We start from the raw sequence: 14479 nt of genomic DNA on the forward strand, positions 1-14479 counted from the left end.
GGGTTATACCAGTGAGCACCACGGAGCGATCCTGTTCCGTCGTCCTCTTTCCTTTGCACGGCTGCACAGGCACAGTAGAACGAAAAGCTGAACTTTAACTAAAAAGTCGGCTATTTCATTCAACTGCGCATGCGTCTGACCCAGAAATTTGAAGAAAGAAGAAGCTGGAAGAACTTTATTGTTCTCCGAATCAATTGAATGGGTGGCAGCAGCATCGATTTTGGGTGATTTTTTGCTGGCTGAAATATGCTGATAGAAATAAACCCCAAGTTAAATAGCCTTGATGTTATCAATTTTAAGTACAGTGTATGCTGTGTCATATTTAGTGAATATGTTTTTAAGACACTTAAAGGGATACTGTTACAGGAAAACATGTTTTTTTCAAAATGCATCAGTTAATAGTGCTGCTCCAGCAAACTTTTGTACTGAAATCTGTAGATTTTTTTTTAACATTTAATTTTGAAATCTGACATGCGGCTAGTCAGTTTTCCAGGTGCCTCCAGTCATGTGACTTGTGCTCTGATAGACTTCAGTCTCTCTTTACTGCTGCACTGCAAGTTGGAGTGATATCTCCCCTCCCTTCCCTCCCCCAGCAGCCCATCAACAGAACAATGGGAAGGTAACCAGATAACAGCTCCCTAATACAAGATTACAGCTGCCTGGTAGATATAAGAACAGCACTCAATAGTAAAAATCCATGTCCCACTGCGACTCCTTCAGTTACATTGAGTAGGAGAAACAATATCATGCCAGAAAGCACATGCCTAGGCAAAATGACCTGAGATGGCTGCCTATACCCCAATATTACAACTAAAAAAATACACTTGTTGGGTTAGGAATGAAATTTTACATGGTAGAGTAAATTATTTCTAGTGTGAGCAGTGTAATTTCGAACAAAAACTAAACCATAAAAATCACGTCAGAATCCCTTTAAGGGCTACACTACACAGGAGAATTTGTAGAAAGGTATCAGATTTCATCCTATAAATTGGTGGATGTAGTTGCATATGTCAGATGCCAACACTGTATGCTATGTCTTCATCTGACAAAATAAAATCTGATGGTGTCTGACAGACTCATTGAAATACATTGATCAAAATCTCCTGTGTAGTTTAGCCCTTAAACATAGTAATTACAACGTAGTCGAAGGAGCCCATTCCTTCAGGTCTGCACAGGCAGACAGTTACCTGTCAAGGGCAGGTGGAACAGGGCAATTTTCTGTAGATCATTAAATTGCTATAACATTAATATAGATTGTTAAGTGCACTGTGGGGCAGGAAGCTAAATATTAAAGAAAAAAGGTTACAAAATAAATATAATTTAGGATGAATACAAATCTGAATGACATATTATAGAATCATGCAGTTTGCTTGGTTTGTTTCTTCAGGAACCAACGTTTAGAGGAAGTTGCAACAAGTTTAAGAGAGCGCATTAAGCACCTGGATGACATGGTTCATTGTCAACAAAAGAAGGTTAAACATATGATTGAAGAGGTGAGATTCATAACTAAAAATTAAATAATGATTATGGTTCCCTTTCATTTCATTCATTTTACAGAATAACAGTAACAAATAACTTTGTACATAGAAATTTCCCTGTTCCTCATGTGGGCCACTTCTGGGGCCATAACCAACTAAACAGGGAAGGCAGTGGTACTCTCTATTCAAGGGACAACTGCCTAGTTACTAGAAAACAAAAATCTGACCACTGGCCCTTTCATGTCTATTTAGGCTTCTAGATTGGGGGTGGAGTGAAAAGCATAAATATAAATGAGGGAATTGGTGAAATTAACAGAGATGCATTATTTGAAGTTACAGGAAACTGAATACATCTCATGCAACTTCCTTTTGGGACTTTACTTTCCCTCCTTTATACTCCGTGAGGATCAGGACAAACATAAAACACAGTGACATATTAAATATATATATATATATATATATATATATATATATATATATATATATATATATATATATATATATATATATATATATATATATGGAAACATGATTTAGCAATCATGCATTCAGTATGTAGAGTGATAGCTTCCCATCACACACAAAATTTGATAAAAATGCCAAAATACTTTGAATCAGGGTGATGGGTGATAGCAAGGTACTTCATGACCTGATTATATTCTTAATTAAAGCAGATATTTTGCTGAAAATTTAATTTTTTACAGATTGAATTGCTTAAGAAAAAGGTTCACTACAAAGACTTACTCATCCAGCAGCTGCTAGAAAGGATTTCGTTTCTGGAAGGAGAGGTAAGATGAAAATTTAAATGGCATTGGTATATTGATTAATATTGCCTATGGTGCAGCATAAACTAAGTTCCCCAGGATCCTTAGGAAGTCAATGTAGCAAAAACACCTTTTCATGCATCTGGGGACTCAGCTCAGATAAACTCAGGGCTGGGCCAAGGTAGTTCAGCACCCTAGGCAAGGGTTTTCAATCAGCGCCCCCCCGCCCTATATTAGCATTGCCCAAGCGCCGCCATTGCCACTATTCGCCATCTAAAACTGCCTGAATTGCTGTTTAAGTCAACAGAGACGTCCAGGGATAAATTTGGAGTTGTTTGACATTCGAGTTTTATTTATTTTTTTCGATTCGAGTTTTCAGGTCGATCCTATTCACTTGAGTTTAAAAATGTAAAATTTCGAGTTCATGGGAGTTTAAAAAACATAAATTCGAAATTCGACCCTTGATAAGTGTGCCTCTAAATGTTCACTAAAGCTGCAGTGTTCATTAAATATGCAGGTTTAAAACCTGCAGTTAATCTCTTTCCTAAAGTAGGGTTGGGCATTTAAACTCGAGCCCAGTTAAGTTTTATTCTCCAAGTAGCTCTTCAGACCTCGCCAAATGTCATAAATTTATCCCACATTTAGTAAGGAATGTCACAGTACTGCCTTGCACAGCTGAAGCGACCCAGTAGTTTATAGTTAAACATAAACCTGCAAATCCACAATAACTTGTTCAACTTCCCTTCACAGAACACAGAGCTACAAGATAAAGTGGACTACTTGATGGCAAACCAAACAAAAACTGACAAAGAAACCAAAGATATTGGAACATCATGTGATCTTCCAGAAAGGTATTTAACATGGAGATTCAAATAATCTTCTTGCAGTTCAAATGTTATAGAATCTTTAGGGCCCAGTCAGACAAGGGGATTTGCTGAAGAAGAAATGGATCCACAGGATCATAGAAATTAGATTTAAAGAATATTTTATTTGTACAAAGTTAAAAGTATATAAATCTGCATCTCCATCCACCCTACACGTTTCGCACCCATTCAGGGCGCTTAATCATCTGGTCCTGTGGATCCGTTGAGTGCCGGTTGGCCCTGCTGGCTTCTTTCTTCGTCATTTACAATTTATTCTGGAGACCCTTGTCCTTTCCTAACTAACAAAAGGGGATTTGTAGCCCATGGTAAATTTGCACTACTGGGGGCTAACAAATCTCCCAAAAGATTTTTACTTACATTTGAATCACCACATATAAAATACTCTACATGCAGCAATCTGGCGTTATTACTGAATATGCATTCATTCCCATTTTTTCAGCAATAAAGCTGGCTTGCTGCATGTAAGGGTAAGGGCACATGGGCAGATTGGGGGAGATTAGTTGCCCCGGCAAGCAATCTCCTCTTTTTAGGGGCGATGATCTCCCCGAATTGCCTTCACTTTGGCTACAATGAAAAATCGCCACCGGGATGGAACTTGCGGCGCTTCATTTTCCGAAGTTGCACAACTCCGGGAAACAAAGCACCGCGATTGCCATCCCGCTGGGGATTTTTCATTCTAGCCGGCGGCAGTTCGGGGAGATTGTCACCCCAAAAAAGAGGAGATTTGTCACTGGAGCGACTTATCTCCACGAATCTGCCCGTGTGTCCCTACCCTAAAGGGTTTACATGTGATGATTCAAATGTAAGTAAAGGGAAAGGCATTTTGAGGATTTGTCACCCAGGAGTAGCACAGATTTTCTGCTGTGTGCCATACCCTTAAAGGGGAACTATTGCACTATGAAAATTTTCTTTAAGCTTTATCTCACTAAAATAATATATTTTATAAATATAACCAATTAGAAATTATGTGCAGTTTCTGAAATACTCTTCACTAGCTTCCTCTCAGCATCTGTTTCTCTTCATTCTCTTTTCATACAGGAGCCAAATTTTGATTGACAGTTAGATCTAATACATTCTGTGTGGGGGCTCACTTTGCCTATAAATTGTATTAAAACTTGTTCTTTTAAAATATCCAGAAATACTGTCTCTCTCTACAATCACTATTTGTGCTGGAGTCGATTACTTGAGTTAGCTCTAAGATATCTGCTAGGAAAGGGCCCCCCAACCCATAAAGATGTTTTAGACCTGTCAATCAAAATCTGGCCCCTACTTATGCACAAAGAGAATGAAGAGATAGATATTTCTGAGGGGGGGGATAGTGAAGATTAACATTATTTTAGAAATGGGACAAAATGCATAATTGATTATATTATAAATATTATAAATATAAAAACTCTGCTTTAATATGAAGCAAGTGATTAGTGTATGTACCAAACAACTGCTGTTCAGAAACAATTCTCCTTTTACTGTTCCAACTACTGCTTCAGCAGCTACTTTCTGTGATAGAGGAGTCTGCCCGTCACTTGCTGTATGGGATGGTGCTGATAGTAAGCTGGTTCCGTTGACAGTCACAGAGTGGCCCATTCACTGTAGTGGAGGCAACAGTTCACGTAGCTATGGGTGATTCCTTTGTGCATAAGGACAACTATGTAAGGTTATCTTTAAATGCAGCTCATGTTAGCTAATTTGTCTCCTCACCAAAGTGAAGCAGAACAACATTTTTTTTCAAGGAGATTATAGATATGGAATAAATGCAGCAAGCACTGATTTAGGAGAAGCGTTAAAAAAAGCTTAGGCAGTGATCACCTTAAAGTGGGTTTTCCCTTAGTCTTGTTTGTAGTGGCTTCTGCACAATATAATCCCCCCTGAAAACAAAAATGGTTTGATGTAAGGTGAAACATCTACTGCAGGAATTTTAAAACTGGCCATACTTGTTTTTGTGTTCTTGTGACAGTTTATAGTCATATTACATTCCTTTCCAAGCTAGAATTTCAGTTTGTTTGTTTTTTTGCCATTACTAAACAGTTATATAGTGTGTCAAAAGTACATCTTTGTTTTAAAGGGCAAGTCAACCCTTAAATAAAAATCTGCCAAAGAAAAGAAAGCATAATTCTAAGCAGCTTTCCAATATATATTTATTAAAATATTCCAATGATTTTAAAGCTATTTGTTAAAATGATTGCTAGTGAAAGGAGCACTGCTTGTTACTTTTTAAACCATGTTCCAAAAGTCTTAGTTCCCCAGCAAAAACAGGTCTGTTAATCAGTGGCCTTGTCTTAGATTGTTTCAACAGTCTGAGCCACCAGGGCAGAGAATAGAAATGGACAGATACGGTTTTCTATAGCAACACATACAGTATACAAATAACTTAAAAACCATAAAAAAATTATAATGAATGTATATTGCAAAGTTACTTAGAATTATGTTTTCTTTTATTAGGCAAAAAATATTTTTTTGGGTTGATATTCCTTTTAAAGGAGAACTAAGCCATAAAAATGTAAATGGCTAAAAATGCCATATTTTATATACTGAACTTATTGCACCAGCCTAAAGTTTCAGCTTCTTAATAGCAGCAATAATCCAGGACTTCAAACTTGTCACAGGGGGTCACCATCTTGGAAAGTGTCTGTGACACTCACATGCTCAGTGGGCTCTGAGCAGCTGTTGTGAAACTAAGCTTAGGGGTCGTCACTAATTATCAAGCAGAAAATGAGGTTGGCCTGTAATATAAGCTGATGCTACAAAGCTGATTATTAAATTCTGATGCTAATTACACTGGTTTCTGAACTGCCATGTAGTAATTATCTATATTAATTACTAATCAGCCTTATATTGTGAGTGGGACCCTAAGCTCAGTAAGTGACAGCAGCACAGAGCATGTGCAGTGAATCAGCAGAAAAGAAGATGGGGAGCTACTGGGGCATCTTTGGAGGCAGAGATCTTTACTGCTAAAGGGCTGTGGTTGCCTTGGGCTGGCACAAAAGCACAAAACATAATGTACAACATTTCTAGTTACTTCTTTAGTTAGGCTTTAGTTCTCCTTTAATAGGGACGAAAATAAGTACCCTACTAGTGAATCCAAGACAGTGCTCCTTTTAGGTAAAAATTTTTTAATTTTCAATGCATATTGCATACAGTTTTCTACTAACCAAAGCATAAATAACTGATCTCCATTATAAAAACAATGGAGAGCAGTTATTATTTTGATAACCTAAAGCAGATAAATTGCTCAGTATGATCCCTGTGCAATGTATAATCTTTCTCCAAGTGGGTGCGTAGATGTATATATGTATATAATACACAAAAGCCATGAATATCTTGTAAATTATATCCTTATAAACGGTGAGTTCTGATGTCATCAGTTATAAACGGTGAGTTCTGATGTCATTTCTGTCACATGACTCACTAAAATTTGTGTATTATAATAAATAAAGTACCCCCAGTTGCAAAATATGAGGATATTAGAAGTTACCTAGGAGTTCCATGACCTGTATAAAAACACTCTGCCTTCGGCCTCGTGTTTTTATATGGTCATGAAACTCCTCGGTAACTTATAATATCCTTATATTTTACAATAGGGGGTACTTTATTCACTATATAAATCATCAGTTATAGTTGGTGTGTAGTGATGTAATATCTATTACATGACTGATGTTATGAGAATATTTAAGTCACCTCAGTTATGAGAATATTTAAGTCACCTCAGAGTTAAATGACCTGTTTAAAAGAACTCGGCCTCCGGCCTCCTGCTTTTATATGGTCATGGAACTCCTCAATATCTTTAAAACCCAAATTTTGGGGCATGTGTACATAACTTCTGCTGAGTTTTACCCACATTATCTGGACCATTTTCTTTGGTTGGATTACTTTGTAAGGACTGTAGGACAAGGACCTGCTCATCTAGGTCTCATTTGTTACATGCCACTTAAACTGTGTTGCAACTGAATGTTTTTTTTACTCACTTGCACTTCATACCTTGTCAATATAACACTTACAAAATGTTCAGCACTGCATACTTAGTACAATATAGGTAAAAATATACATTCTTTCATTATGTACAGCTCTGCATACTTGCTTGGATGCATTCTTGTATTTGTGATATGGCATACAGAAATCAATATTTTACACTGTAAGAAAAAGTAAACAATACATTGCAATGGAAAATAAAATATATTAGCGTTGAGTCATTTTAGTCACCTAACCTTTAGGCTGACAATGCCTATCCTAGTACAGCACGCTTGATTGAAAACTGTCAGGCATGGAAATGCACATGAATAGTCATTTTCTTTGTATTTCTGTGTTTAAACCTTACAGGAGATATGCAATATGCAGACACATTTCCGTCATTATAAGAATGATGATTAATTTAAAAACAACATGGCTTTTGTTAATAATAAAACAAGGGCACTCCTATTCTATGAAATATATTTTGCCAAATGGTGACTGCAAGTTACTGTGGCAACTCCAACACATTTGAACTGTTTAATAAACTTTAAAAAAGAAACTTGCTTGAATTCTTCACATATACTTATTGCTAGTATAGAAACTTGGCAGCTTTTAGTTGAAGTTTTTCATTCTAATCTTTTTAAATACTTTGTTTGATAAATGTTTTAAAAATGTAATATGTTTGTTTTTTTTTTAAATGATTCTTTTGAATCACAGCAAATTTGTAATCTTGAATACTTATAAATCTGACCCTAGCATTTTGGAATGGGGCCAATAACTTTTAGTGGCATTCATTAAGGTTTTGTGCATAAAGAATAAATAAGGTTTTCTATATGCATCACCTTAGGAAATCCTTCTTAAAACTAAACACATATCACAATCTATAAAATCATTGTAATAGGGGCTGTACCGTCCTGTATACCAAAGCAATTCAACAACTTCAGAATGTATATAAGTTATTGGAAGACTGTCAAATACTGATGGGAAAGGAACTATTCATGCTCCTCGAAATGCATTCCCATAGGAAAACATTATAAAAGGAAAAAGGCCAAATCCCATAATGGCAATGCCCCAGCACATTTTGCTTGTACATAGCTACAGTACATCGAGCCAAAATACTATAACGACCCTGTCATAGTAACGACACATGAAAAGCCAGGACCCACCCAACACTCCTTTACTCACAAAATAAGTCCACAGTGATACTTTATCTTCTTGTTCCCTCTAGTGACTACAAGTTGTCTTAACTGTAAATCCTAAATGAGTGGTGCATTGGTTTCTAATACATCCTTTAGTGTTGAGAGGGCACTGAAATGCTTACATAGAAAACTCTAGTTGTCAGCAGCACTGACGGTAAGTCAAGTAGTTATACAAACATTTTGTAGTTTCTCTTTTATAACAGATGTAACCATATTTGGGGGCACGTTTACTAACAGAGATAAATATCTCCACAAATTTCTGGAGATTTTGCCCATGGCAATCAATCCGCAATTTAAACAATTTCTACAAGTTAGAAAACAAAAGCAAAGATCTGATTGGTTGCTATGGGCAACATCTCTGGAAATTTGTGGAGAATCTCCAATGTTAGTAAACATGCCCCCAAGTAACTCAATTCATGCACCTAATATTGACACTTTTTACAAATAATTTTGTTAACACAGTGGCCCCAGCAATGTATCACCTAGGGCCTAAGCATTATATGACACACTTGACCCAACATTCAAAAGAATCTTTGTAAAGGATTGTAAAGGCATCATTATTCATTATTATTGATCTTTGTTAGCATCTGTTACATCAGTACTGTGCAGCATAATTTGTAATGACCCTGACATCATATCTGTGCATGGATTGCATGTTCTTCTATTGTACAGATACATTTAAAATGTTTTATAAAAATACTGCTTCCAAAGCTATAACTTGCTAAATGCTAAGCATTTTAAATTGTCTTATTCTTTACAGCACATCAGTTGATGGCGCTACAACACAATCCACTTCAGTGTAAGTACCTGCATGTATTCATCCACTGCTTTGTAACTCACTCATTTGTAAAAGTGAAAGTAGGAAAAATCTGTACTAACAATACTTTATACTAGATTTTACTTACTATACACAGTTATGCCAAAGTGTAGCACATGAAATAGCTGTACAGGTATTAAGTAATGTATCTGAGACGTAGTTCAGGAACAGACAGCATTCACTGGCAAGTTATAAATGCATATACTGTATCCTATGATGTGTAAATGAATAACTAAAAAGAAGTAACATACAGTCTTGGGGGTGTTATTGGTGAGCCTGGGCTAGAAAAGAATGAACATAGTCCAAAGCAGATGTGAGCTGAATGCACACCCATGCCAAAGTTACCAAGGTTAACCAAAGGGTCTAAGGGTGACAGAACGAGCCAATAGACAAAAACATTGGGAATTATGCAGCCAGTCTATTGATCTTCCCAATGAAATACTTCAGAACAACTGAAAGCAAGCAAGAACATTTACAGTATTGTTATTTCAGGTGTTATTATATCAATCACAGTCTGTAAGATAAGAATTAAAGCATCTTAAGAATTTTTGCCTCATATCTAAATAATAGTATTATATATGATGCCAACTTGACTTCTAAATTAAAGAGGATTCATGCATAGCATATGTGTAGCATATACAATTGTGTTTAAAAAAAGTGAATAAAGTTCAAAATCCTTATAATAGCTTTTATTTCCATACACACAAATGCACTGGGAACATTGCAAATTCCAAATCAAAAGTTATCAAATCTGTGCAGTGTCTGCATTTTTCTTCACAAACTCAAACATTCACTTTATAAACTGAAAAACGTTTCAAGATTTAATTTTTCCTTTGAATGAATCACTGAACTAATATTAAGTTGTATAACCACTATTTCTGAGAACTGCTGCACATCTCTGTTGCATGGAGTCGACCAAATTCTGGCACCTGTTACATTCCACAATTCTTCTGCATTTCTTGGTTGTGCCTCAGAAACAGCATTTTTGATGTCACCACACAAGTTTTCTATTGGATTAAGGTCCGGGCTGACCACTCCATAACGTAATATCTTCTCATTTGCTTGTGGATCTGTGAGTGCCTGCTGCAATAGTTTAGTATTACTTTTGTTGACCCCACAAGTAAACTATAAATTAGCTTCTTGATGCTTAGTTCTTTCTCTTAACAGAATTAATGAAGACATCACTGATGGATACAGCAGAGAAAAACATTCCAGAACTCCTGTCAAGCGATCTTACACTCCTTACATGAGAGTTCTACAAATGAGCATGAGTCACAAGGTCTCCTAAATACGGGTTCATCAACACAAGAAAATGACTGACAACTCAGCAAACAAACCAGTCCTTATATTATAATGCCATGAAAAGATTATCTCCTTGAACTCTAGCTGCAACATTTTGTTTACTGCTTCCCATTGTAAAGTGGCTACTGAAGCTACACTCGGGTTCAATCGTATTGCTTTCGTCAGGATAAAAAACCCTCAACCCTCTTCATTTCCATGCTAACAAAAAGTAAGCCATATAGGAGGTCTTTGTAAAATGAAGATTTGAGATAATCTTTATAGTAGTTTAACCGATATTTAATGTCACCTTCAATGTAACTGACATGTCCAGTATCTATTGTTCTATGCATTTAATATAGGCTAACATCTGTGGTTGTTGAGCGGATATTTAAAAGCACTGCTGGCCTCTAGCCATCCTATCAGCATCTTCTTTGTGAACAATAGGTCTCTGTGAGATAGGGGTTCTATATATATATATATATATATATATATATATATATATATATATATATATATATATATATATATATATATATATATATATATATATATATATATATATATATATATACACACACACATATATTTGCATCAGGGAATACGTATGTACTGTACTGTTTTAAATTCTTCTAAACTCAGATTACTAAACACACCCTCCAGTCTAAAAGCAATGAAGCATTGATGGTTCCTATTTAAATTCTGCTCTAGCTGTGTGATCCTATTTTTTTTCTCTGGACCATAGCAGTGCTCAACCCCAGCAGAACTTTTTATCACAGTATATTGTGCCTGTGTAAACCTTCATTCTGCATTGCATGAACTTTACAGCATACGTGTCCTGTTATCGACGTCAATGTTACTGATGATGTGTCAGAAGGAAAATGGCAGCCGGGTGAAAACTGCTATTTTTTTTAGAAAAATTTGATGGTGCTGGCAAATGGAGGGGTATATGCAGTGCAAATGATGTGGCTTGGGTGAGGAAGATATGCCCAAATTACACACATGTTAGAAAAATGTAGGCTTTACATGTCCTTTAAGTGTTCCTGTCCAAGTACCAGTTTATCACCATATACCAAAATAACTCAAATCTAAAGTTTCCTATAACCACAGATGTACAACAAATGAGAAACAATATCATGGTTTAAATTTCCTGGATTCATGGAAAATAACTACAAGAAAGACACAAAAGATGACAATTATTTAGCTAAACTGCCTTTAAATGGAAAATCACTCATGAGCTACAGAGAACTGTGATTTTAGACTGCCTAAGCCCTTTTCTACAGTCTATTTTATTGAACTGTGTTTCAGAGGATTACATGATATTCATCAATGCATGGCAATACAGTATGTACAAGCTATTAGTAATGTAACTACAGGGCGTGAGGCCTGGGTGCAGGCCATGCCCCCTACTGCCCTCCGGAATAGATCTTTTTGGCGGATTTGCGTTTGTGTGAACCACTGCTGTACCTAAGGGGGTGTTCCGCACCCCTGGTAGCTCCACCACTGTAAGCTATATTGTTTAATCTCATCTTCTATTATTTCACCCTTGCCATTGTTTTAACATAAAACTGTCACATATATCCGTTATTAACTATACACAAAATAATCAACAGGCTGCATACAGTCCTTGCAATTATCTTACCAAAGTTATATTTCTTCTGACTTTAAGTCACTACAGGTTCTTTTATTACTGAAACTGGCACTGTTAAAGGCCTTAATGACAGCTGATGTGTGGCATAACTGGGGCTGGAGAATGTGCTATGTCCTGAAAGGATATGGCGTTTACAGTATAGGCCAAAACAGACGTTCGCATGTGTGTGAGAGATCTGTACAGGCTAAAATATTCTGTAGGTGCGTCTGTGTGCATGTGTTTGTAAATACACAAAATCTTTAATTTCTCTTTATGGATTTACCAATGTCTTGGGTGCATGTATTCTTTAAGATTGTGCTTTGATTGCAATATATTTATTTGTATAAACTTTAAACCATGTGGTTTGTGTGAGAGATAGTTATATAACAGTAACAGATAAAATAATATAATTCTAATTACCATTTAAGTGCCTGGATCTAGAACCCAGAAACGGAACTAGAGGGGGGCAGGCCCTGGCGCAGGACGCGCAGCCGGGCCCCCCGACCCCCTCCGTAAATCCGGAACTGGCCGCCATATGCACGGCGAGGACTGCCGGGGGGCCCTGAGGGGGTGCGGGCCCTAGCCCGCTCGCACTCCCTGCTCCCCCGGTAGTTCCGCCCCTGCTAGAATCTACTGTACTGGCTCTCAATGGCCATAGTGGCAGCCATGTTTATATGCAGCATGGGGTCCTACCAAAATGTTAACCTGCATTTTATAGCTCATGAATACTTCTGTATTTACATAATTAAATGCCTTCACAGTGTACTTACAGGTTCATGAGCAGGGGCTATCAATGGCTGACTAGGTTAGACCACATCCATTAAGGGCAGGTTGGATTGCATTCGTATTGCATATTTTAATGGAGGACACAGTAAACAGTTCAAATAAACATAATTTTATTGGGGTTATGCCCTCTTTATAAATTGCCTTTGAAGTACCACCATGTGCCTTAATGTGTAATATGCCTTTATTTTCTTACTGTGTAGTTCTTCTGGTTATGTTTTATTACAGTGTTATATACAATTATGAAGCCAGTAAGCAAAATATAAAAGCTGTTTTGGTAGGAGACAGTACATTGTTAAAAACATGTAACATCTGTACATTTTGTAAGTGACTACTAATTGCTCAGGGCGGGCTAACAACATATACATTTCTATTTAGCAAGGATTCCATACAATTAAAGTACTTTGTGTATTACTGAGCTGTGATTTTTTTTTTTGTAAGCTTTAAAAATCAACAAGGTAATAATATCATTCTAAACAGTGTCAGACTGGCCCGGCGGGACACCGGGAAAAAACCCGGTGGGCCCCGACCCTTAATGGGCCCCTGCCGGGCCAGTCTCCTCTCAAGATCAGATTCGGGGGGGAAAAGTTTTTTCAGGCACCGCGCAGCGCCATCTGCGCTACGCGTGGCACCTATTTATTTAGGAGCACGAGTGCTGCCTTCATGCAGGCGCGCCGAGCAGCGCCTTCATCCAAGCGTGCTTGGCGCGTCATAGTAGGAGGGCAGGGGTCAGCGGGGGCCCTGAATATTAGTCCCGGTGGGCCCTGGGCCCCCCAGTCCGACCCTGATTCTAAATCATTAATCTAAGCCCCTGTTATTGGAAAAGAAACTTTATATGAGAAACTCTGTGGTTGATTTATTTTGAGCACAACCAATTCGTACCACCTGTATTAAGGGGTATATGTAACATTAGAGACAGACATCACCATAGCAACCAATCAGATCTTTGCTTTTGTTTTCTAACTTGTAGGTGACTGTTCAAATCTAATTGCTGATTGGTTGCTATGGGAAACATCACATGTGATGTTTGTCTCCAATGTTAATAAATATGCCGCTTTATGTTTTCCTGTTAAGGTGGCCATACATACAGATCTCTCCCTGATATGCAAACTTTGAGGTGGGCAATATTGTGTTGATTCGATTGTAGCCAATCGGATCATAACAAGCAGAATACAGGTGGTCGGATTGAGGACCACATCAACGAACTGATGCGGTCTTCGATTCGATGGCATCTTAAACCTGCCCAATTGACATCTGCCCGACTTTCAGCCAGATATTGGTTGGGGAAGCCTGTCGGAAGGGCCCCATATACTGCCCAATAAGCTGCCGACTTAATCTGTCGGCAGCTTATATCAGCAACCTGAATGGCCACCTTTACACAGTTCATAATTATTCAAGTCTTTATCCCACATAAGGATTTGGATAGGTGAGCAATTCTAAGCAATAACACACAATCTTTTTGACTGCCCAAAGCATAGCTCACACAGCTGTCAGTTCTTGACTGTCAGTCAAAGTATTGCTAAATAAAATTAAACTGTTGGGAATTCCTTACCTTCCTTGTTAATTCCTTAGCTCCGTTGTTAATAAATCTACCTCTGTGTGGGTGTATGTGAAAGTTAGAGGAGGGGAAGGCAACTGTAAGTGCAGGTGCTCTAAAATGGACATGATGGGAAGTGCATATTGATACAGTTCATTAAGGTA

The 14479-nt window shown here is 37.4% G+C and overlaps 1 protein-coding gene across 2 annotated transcripts in view; it reads left to right on the top strand.

The window, feature by feature from the left end:
• The window catches only part of LOC108712935 (myocardial zonula adherens protein), a 73383-nt gene that overhangs the window by 42999 nt on the left and 15905 nt on the right, over positions 1-14479 (top strand). Inside the window, exons 11-15 of one of the 2 annotated variants that reach the window (XM_018255474.2) lie at positions 1388-1493; positions 2183-2266; positions 2993-3093; positions 9031-9069; positions 10255-10573. In XM_018255474.2, coding sequence (XP_018110963.1) covers positions 1388-1493; positions 2183-2266; positions 2993-3093; positions 9031-9069; positions 10255-10375 — 451 coding nt within the window. In that variant the 3' untranslated portion in view covers positions 10376-10573. Of the gene's footprint in view, positions 1-1387; positions 1494-2182; positions 2267-2992; positions 3094-9030; positions 9070-10254; positions 10574-14479 lie in introns of those variants that run through there. The other variant, XM_018255475.2, reaches the window with a different exon arrangement.

Source organism: Xenopus laevis, chromosome 3S (assembly GCF_017654675.1).
Source record: "Xenopus laevis strain J_2021 chromosome 3S, Xenopus_laevis_v10.1, whole genome shotgun sequence".
NCBI classification, from domain to species: Eukaryota; Metazoa; Chordata; class Amphibia; order Anura; family Pipidae; genus Xenopus; species Xenopus laevis.